The sequence below is a fragment of the Delphinus delphis genome, chromosome 3 (genome assembly GCF_949987515.2).
Source record: "Delphinus delphis chromosome 3, mDelDel1.2, whole genome shotgun sequence".
Taxonomy (NCBI): Eukaryota; Metazoa; Chordata; class Mammalia; order Artiodactyla; family Delphinidae; genus Delphinus; species Delphinus delphis.
This window is the reverse complement of record NC_082685.1, coordinates 14,442,105-14,450,874: the sequence shown is the minus strand read 5'-3', so window position 1 is coordinate 14,450,874 and position 8,770 is coordinate 14,442,105. Positions and strand designations below refer to the sequence as shown.

Below are 8,770 nucleotides of genomic sequence, written 5' to 3'. Positions count from 1 at the left end.
CAAACAATTTCTTTCATTATCCCAGTTGCTGGGAGAATTGGCCGGGAGAGACCTGTGAAGTACCTAAGACAAAAGTTACTAGGATTGCTGGGGGCACGCCTTCCCAGCAGCGCCAAACCCAGAAAACTTACTTCTCCAACCTACTTCCCCAGAAGATTCTAAATTGGCCCTTCCACCACCAGCAGGAGCCAGAAGGAGGCTGGAGTCCCCAAGGAAAACCTCTGTCCTTCCTGGGGAATCCAGGCTTGCTTAGTTGTCTGCAGTGACAAACAGGAGTTGAGAAAGATGGATAATTGTGCATGAGCCTGCCGATGTGACACCTATTAACTCAGCACCTACTATGTGCCAGGCACACCGACCTTGGCAGACATGGAAGGCGTGTTCTCGCAGGAGAGACAAGCAGTAAACAAGCAAAGAAGAAAATTCAGCTGGTGGTGAGTATTGTGCAGAGAATTAAAATAGAGAGTGACTTGGGAGGTCATTGAGTAACGGGATGATCAGGGAGAGCCTCTCAGGAGGTGACTTTTAAGCTGAAAATGTGAATGACATGAAAGGACTCGGGATGGTTAGTTCAGGTATGGCACGTGCAAAGGCACTGAGACTGAAATAAATTGACCAGTGTAGACCAGGGATTCTCAATCGGGCAAGATTCTGCCCCCGGTAGACATTGGCAATGTCTGCAGAGATTTTTGTCACAACTTGGTGTGTGTGTGTGCGCGCGTGCGTGTGTGTATGTGTGTATGGGGGTGTCTGCTACTGGTATCCAGTGAGTCAAGGCCAGGATGCTCCTCAACATCTTACAATGCAAAACATGGCCTCCACTCCAAAGAATGACCTGGTCCCAAATGTTAGCAGTGCTGAGATTGGAAAAGTCTGGGCTAGAGGAATAGAAAAAAAGCCTAGCATGTGTGTCAAGGTCAAAACCTTCCAATCCTCCTAGTCAGGAGGTGGTAACCAAGAGCACATGGCCATGCACTGGAGTGAGGTCTGGTCCAAAGGGTCTACTGGGGACCCAGGGAAATGGGGGAAGGAACAGAGATTTAGGGGATGAAAATTCAAGATCAGGAGACTTGTGAGGAGGGGCTAAGAGAAAGCCTAAACCAACATTGGAGTCCAGAGCTGGGGCCTGGGTGAGGTCATCAGGGTGCACCTGAATCAGAGGGTCCAGTGAGTTGTGGGAAGGTGGCTGGATGGCCAGGCTGGCCTTGGGAGTTCCCTGGAGGACAGGGTCCCAGACCAGCACTCGCTCACTGACTCTGCCCTTCCAGGCTAGTGAAAGTTCTCACTCTGAGCCTCAGTTTCCTTATCCATAAAATGGTGACAGTCAACTCAGTGTCACAATATTTATTGAGTCTGTGCAGCGAAGAATTAACTCAGCAGGCCTGGGTTGTCCACACCCTGAACGTGAAAGATTTGGCCCTTGCCCAGCTCCTGGGAGGTGATCTCTAAGTCCTTGGAATGTCCTGCCTGATAAAAGTGTCTTGGTTTACCTGGGGACCTTGGGATATGCCAGATAATCTATGCTAACAATGTGACTTATAGTTGGGGACTTGGGCCAAGTAGTATCAGCTGGACCTCTGGAGGGGCTGGAAACTGAGGTCAGCCATGTCTATGTGACCAACACCAGAGAAAACCCTGGACAACAAGGCTAAGGTAAGTTTCTGTGGTTGGCAGTACACCATGCGTGTTGTCACACACTGTTGCTGTGAGAATTAAAGGCTGCCCACGTGACTCCACTGGGAGGGGACAAGTGGAAGCTCAACACTGTTTTTCCCGGATGCTGCCTTATGCACCTCCTCTTCCCTTGGCTGTTTTCATCTGCATCTTTTTTTTTTTTTTTTTTGGTGACTTTCTCAAAGAGGCCCTCATTAACTACCCAATCTCAAGTAGAACTTGCTTGTTCATCTTTTTCACAGAACCAATATTCTTACATTCACAATCTCCTTTCAGCTCACAGTTCTAGCGATAAAACATTTACAAAAATAAGACAGCATCAAACAGACATCAAGTGTCACTGTTTTTCTCTCATTTAGAAAAGGCATTTTGGAGCTCTGAAAGACTACCGGGATGGCGTCCTTTCTGTTATTTACTAGCATTTAAAATGGAAAATGCAATATTTAAAATCAACCTTAAGTTGTATAAAAGCTTACATCATGAGCAGTAAGTTTCCCTTCCAATCAAGGCCTTTAAACTCTCTGCCCAAAGGCAACCGCTGTTAATCTGTAACTTTTTTTTATTTTTTGGCCGCACCACGTGGGGTCTTAGTTTCCCAACCAGGGATTGAACCTACGCCCCCTGCCGTGGAAGCCCCTAGTCTTAACCCCAGGGAAGTCCCAATCTGTATCCTTTCACTGTAATCAACCATCACGGTGCGTAAAAGAGCTTTTGTGAATTCTGCAAGTCCTTCTAGTGAATCCTCCAAACCTAGAGTGGTCCTGGTGACCCCTGAACAGCAGAGTCTTCGCTGGGTGGACAGGCAGGGAAGGGCAGTTGAGGCAGAGAAGGGAAAGGTATGAAAAAGTTCAGACTTTTAGGTAGAACGGATAACATTATTTATTGAGTGCCCGTATGTAAAGTGGGGACGTTACCTACCTTTCTCCCAAATACCTCGTTCACATTTTGTTCATCACAGACCTTTTGGCATTCATTCTGATTTTCAGGCACGTTGTACTTCCTTGCATGTTGATCCTGAGGTGAATGCCTCTCTCTCCTCACCCTAGCCCACCCCTGAGTTGTTCTCACTCCCATTTCACTGAAGGTGCAGCTGATGTCCCAGGAGAGAGGCTGTTTGCTTAAGTCCTCCAAGAAGGTGATGGAGGAGCCGGCACTCCAAGCAAGCCCATGGATGGCAAGGTATCCATTTCTCCTGTCTCTGGTTTATTAACATTGAGAGGTGGGTGGGCATGACCAAGATCACCAAAGCATTTTCAATAAGGTCCCATCCTGAGAAGGTCTTTCCCTGATCATGTTTTTGATTATTCCCCCCCCCAGCTTTATTGAGATATAATTGACGTATACCGTTGTGTAAGTTTAGGGTATATCGTGTGTCGATTTGATGTACTTATGTATTGCGGGATGGTTACCACCATAGCATTAGCTAACGTGACTCCATCATGTCACATAATTACCATTTCGTTTTTGCGGTGGGAACATTTAACTCTCTCAGCAACTTTTGAGTGTATAATACAGTATCATTCATTATAATCTCCATGCTATACGTTAGATCCCAGACTTATTCATCTTATAACTGGAAGTGTGTATCCTTTGGCTAACATCTCCCCATTTCTCCCACCCTACTGTCCCTGGCCACCACCATTCTACTCTCTGTTCTAAGTTGGGCTTTCGTTAGATTTCACATATAAGTGAGATCATACAGTATTTGTCTTTCTCTGACTCATTTCACTTAGCATAATGCCCTCAAGATCCATCCATGGTGTTCAAGTGGTGTTTTTGATTATTTCAAAGAACACATCTCAGTTTCATATGGGTAGGTCCTTAACTGCTCCTCTGGGGACTTGCTAATCTCCCTTCTTACCGAGGAGAGCGGTTCTCAGGCTCCACACTTCCTGCAGGCAAAGAGACTCAGCTAGAGTTGACTTAAAGCTGCTTGCCCAGTTTCTCAGCACTGCTGACATTTGCAGGCTGGTAATTCTCCGTGGTGGCACCATCCCGTGCATCGTGGGCTGTTGAGCAGCGTCCCTGGGCTCCACCCACTAGATACCAGTAGCTCCCCTTCTCCCAGTCGTTACAACCAAAAATGTCTCCAGACATTGCAATGTCCCCTGGCTGGGTGGGGGGGGCAGAATGGCCCCCAGTTGAGAACTGCTGGCTTAAATAGTACACCTGGCACCTATGCTTCATCGGTGAGCACAGGATGGGGTGTGGGGGGGTTCCACTGAGTTTGTCCTTCTTGCCTGTCCTGCCAGGACTGGGCATGCCTCCCAGCATCGCACGGCCTCCATCTGCACAGCTGGGCCCAGGCTCAACTTTCATGGAGCCCCAAGAGACCCAGGTGTTTGGGAGGCTGGCTGGTCCCTGGGCCCCAACACCAAGCGCCAGGAAACCACAGTTGCTATGGTGACCGCTGAGCTCCCGGGGTGAGGAGCTATTGGTTGAGGGGCAAAAGGCTCCGGTGCCTGGAAGAGTCAACATCCAGGGGCCTTGGCTGGGAGGCCACTGTCCAACATTCCCCCCATTAGCGCTCGCAGACCAAGCAGAGCAGTGGAGAGCCACTGGTTCAGCCCCCCGGGGGCGCTGGAGGTGACAGAGCCCTGCAGGGAGCCGAGGGGAGCTGAGAGAGTGAGATGGGAGCCCCGCTCCAGATGGCCCTGCCTGGCTGGCCTCCTAGGAAGGCCATCTGGCCACAGGCGTGAGGTCTCTGAGGCCCAGGTCCTTTCCTGGGGAAGGACTGTCCAGGTGGGCGGGCAGCATGAACGTCAGGCCCCTCCGCCCGGGCACCCGCCGGCGGCCTCTCCAGGGTCAGTCAGGCCCCCTCCCGGCACTTCCATCCAGCAGTGTGGCCATCTTCATCAGCTCAACGGTCTTAGGTAAGGGACTGGGCAGGGCTGAGAGCTCAGGGGATGCCAGGGCAATGGGCATCTAAGACACCTGGTTGTGAAAGCAGCTGGGACAGTGACCCACGTAGGAACTGGTGAGGGAGAGCCTCCCTGACCCTCTGTTTCCTCTTCCATAAGCCAGGCTCAGAGTCTGACTTGACAGTTACTCTGAGTAGCAAATGATATTGCAACAAATATGAATGATGAACATTCTACCCTCTAGGCTTAAAAAGTGCCTGAATCTTCCTGTAGCTACAAGGCTCTGCCTGAAGGGGACCCTGTTCACTCCTCAGCTATATCTGGTTTGATTCTTACTTCACCCATGTGTTGTAGTCATACTGGGCTCCAGCAGGTCCTGGAACCCATGAAGCCCCAGGCCCCATAAGCTGTAGTTATTCAAGTTATGTGTTTATTTAATGTCTGACTCCTCCAACCAGGCCGTAAGCTCCATGAAGGCAAAGACTACATGGTGTGTACTGGCAAATGTTTAATAACCTCTTCTCCGGATATTAAAACAAAACCAAAAACACCTGAGTTATACCAAAAACAACATTTATTGAGCCCCTGGGTTGAAGGCTGAGAAATTATCAGTGACCTAGACAGGCAGAGGTTCTTGACTTTGGGGAGCTTGCAGCCCTGCAAAGTAGAGGCATCACCCCATTTTACAGAGGGGGAAACCGAGGATAGCCTGACACTTGGCACAAGGCCACACAGTGAAGTCAAGTGGTGGGAAAAGTCTCAGAATCCAGGTTTACTCTATAGGCAGGGCTGCCAGAGTTACAGCAAAAATAAAAAACCAAACCGCCACCACCAGCAACAAAACCAGGGCTCCCAGTTCAACTTGCATTTGAGATAAACAACCAATAATCTTTTAAGCGTAAGTATATCCCAACTAGTGTGCAGAGAGGGGCATACTTATGCGAATAAATGATTTGGTGTTCATCCCAAGTGCAAGTGGAACAGGGCTTATCAGACATGCAAATTCTGGGATCTATGGAGTGGGCTATACTTAGGCTATCAAGTTTTTCATCGTTTATCTGAAATGTAAATCCACTGGGTGTCCTGTATTTTATCTGGCAATTCTAACCTGAGGTGACCAACCATCCTGGTTAGCTGGAACTGAGAGGTTTCCTGGGATGTGGGACTTTTAGCAGTAACAACAGGAAAGTCCTGGGCGTAGTTGGTCTTTCTGGTTTTCCTCCTGTTTTTTGTGGCTTTTGATTCACTGTGAAGGGTCCCAGCCTTGGTGGGAGCAAATGAGGCTAAAAGCAGAGCCGTGGGGCAGGGAAGAGTTCTGGGTTCTTCCTATTCATATCCTCCATGCCACTCCTTGCAGATGCGGATGCAGAGAGGGAAGCCCTACAGAGCACCGCCTACCCCGTAGTACAGACCTTCTGCCAGAAGCACGGCCTGATGTCCGAGGTAATTGCCCGACTGTTCCTCACTGCCTCAGCGTCAGGGAACGAGGGTGTGCCACCCGGGCAGTCACACGGGCTCTTTGCTTAGAGGGACCCTGTGCCAGCGTTACACCACGGAGGCTTAAAGTCTTCTTAAAAAAGGAGAGTGGAGGGGTCGTGGCCACAGGCACTGCGGTCAGCACAGGTGGTACGGCAAAGTACTAGGGGTGGCTGCCTTGCGACCCTGCTCCTTGGGCGTGTCACTTTTGTTGTTGTTTTGTCCTGCCTTCCCGGGCTCTCCCTGCACTGGGGCAGCTTCGGGGGCATCTAAGAGGGCCGTGGGATATCCGGGGTGGGCGGGCAGGTGAGACGTGCCTTTTTCCTGGGACACTAATGGTGTACCAGCTGGGCAGTCACCACGGGCCCCAAATAGAGTGCACCGATCCCAGGGCGGGGATGTGGCTGCCTGCACATTTCCAAGCGGAAACCAACAAACTGTCTTTGGAGTCTCAGGTGATGCTGCCTCCTTGCCATTTACAACTGTCATCCATCACACCAACGGCCCCCACCAGCATTTATATATTACTAAGAAAGAAGCAGTGCTGTGATGGGCATTTGACTTTGCCCGCCACTGATCATGAGACATAGTTCAATGGCAGAGACACGAAAAAGGAAAACATAGGTGCTGAGCACCGATGAAACACCCCGTGTTCATCCCTTTAATGTCCACCAGGTGCTGTGTGGCTAACACAGTAAACATCCTCAAGACGCAGTTGGAGAGACAGTGGCCCAGAGAGATGAAGGTTCTTGCCCAGAGCTGGTGGCTGACACTTTTTCCTTCTCCCCTTCCTCCTCCAGCCACATCCAGTACTGTACTCCTTTCACCCCATGCTGTAGTTTATTAGGAATTTTATGTCTTTCCCTCTGCACAAAGGAATTTAGGAAGGCAGGGAGCATTCTGATTCCCATCCCCCTCTCCTCACCCAGCTTTCTGTGGGGTCAGCTTCACTACTTGAACTGAACCCTTTTGCCTGGCCGGCCTCTGCCTAGCAGGCAAAAATGGACCACAAGCGTGCGGTTGCCAAGGAGACTTCGCCACATCTGATTCTGGCCAAACGAAAACCTCCTTTGCAAAGAAAGCTCTGCGAACAAGTGTGGACACGTCCTTGTTTAAAAAGGAACAGTTTGAAAATGCCCAAGCTCTTTAAAAAATTTTTTTAATGTTTTTAAGTAAATTTTTGAGTTCAGAATTTAGATTTGCAGGGAAGTTGCCTATGGTACAGAGTTCCCATATGCCCCACACCTACTTCTTCCCCTATATTGTAAACATCTATTATTGGGGCATGTTTGTCATAACTAAGAAATGGACATCGGGACGTTACCACTAAGCAACCTCTGGACTTTATTTGACTGTCACCAGGTCTTCTATTCGTGTCCCCTCTCTGGTTGAGGACCCCGGCCAGGGAACCCTGTTACGTTTAGTTGTCACAGCTTCCCACTCTCCTGTGGCTGGGACAGCTCCTTGGTCTTCTCCTTTGTACTCATGACCATCACAGTCTTGGGGATAACTGCCCAGGTGTCCTGCAGGATGTCTCCAATCTGGGTCTGTCAGATATTTTTCTCATGATTACACTGGGATTATGGGGGTCATTCAAATTCTTTTGATCCAGATATCCCTCTTTGAGGAGAGGCTATCAAAAATTACTGAAGAGGGACTTCCCTGGTGGCACAGTGGTTAAGAATCCGCCTGTCAGCGCAAGCGACACAGGTTCAATCCCTGGTCCGGGTAGATCCCACATGCCTCAGAGCAACTAAGCCCGTGTGCCACAACTACTGAGCCCACACGCCACAACTACTGAAGCCCACATGCCCTAGACCCGCGTGCTGCAACTACTGAAGCCTGCAGGCCTAGAGCCTGTGCTCCGCAACAAGAGAAGCTACCTCAGTGAGAAGCCCACACACCACAATGAAGAGTAGACCCCACTCTCTGCAACTAGAGAAACAACAAAGACCCAACACCACCAACCAACCAATAAATACATAAATAAATAAATTAATTAATTAAAAAATTTTTTTAATTACTGAAGAAATTTTACACCTTTATCAAAGGGAATTAAAAAAAAAAATCACCCATCTTACCACCTTCCTGACAAACCCACGCTTGTTATTTCCAGGTGGTTGATCTGAGGTGGGGTATTCGGAACAAAGAGGCCACCAACCACATGACCATGGAACTCTGCTTGGAGGAGCTTGGCTGGTGTCAGAAAACATCCATAGGGCCAGCTTTTGTTGTGAGTCTCTTGGGAGGGATGGATTAGCTCTTACTTCTCATTCCACCACCAGGATATGGCCCCTACTTCTTATCCAGACCCGTCAGTGGAGGGAAGTGGGTGGCATTTCTGCTATCATACCCAATCATCGTAGCCTGCCTGTGGCAGACATTGCTAATCAATCACAGCATTCATTTTTCTGCGGAGCTAGCTGGGATCCAGACATTAGCAGTCAAGTAGAAGCAGCAGGTGAGTTGGAGAGCAGAGTGTTGAAGCCCAAAGGGATCTTAGAATTTGCACCAAAACTTCCCCCGGGTTTTTCACCTCATTCACTTTGTCTGGGGAACGTTGAGGTCCTAGAAAGCCATAGAGAAAGTGGAAATCTACAGGGTATTGAAAATTTTTTTCTCCAATGTGCCCCATGGTGTTGGGAGCAGACTCTGTGGCCCTATCTGGAGCCTGCCTCAGGGGCAAACTTCCCCCCTAGGTGAGACCAATCAGGGTCTTCTCTTGTCCCCAACTACATTCCCTCTGACACCAGAACAAC

The 8,770-nt window shown here is 49.3% G+C and overlaps 1 protein-coding gene across 1 annotated transcript in view; it reads left to right on the top strand.

The window, feature by feature from the left end:
- Window positions 1–248: 248 nt before the first annotated feature.
- Window positions 249–8,770, top strand: part of NWD1 (NACHT and WD repeat domain containing 1) — a 65,899-nt gene continuing 57,377 nt past the window's right edge. The window contains 5 exon segments of the mRNA XM_060006479.1: window positions 249–434; window positions 2,759–2,853; window positions 5,893–5,932; window positions 5,935–5,978; window positions 8,128–8,244. Coding sequence (XP_059862462.1) covers window positions 2,842–2,853; window positions 5,893–5,932; window positions 5,935–5,978; window positions 8,128–8,244 — 213 coding nt within the window. The 5' untranslated portion in view covers window positions 249–434; window positions 2,759–2,841.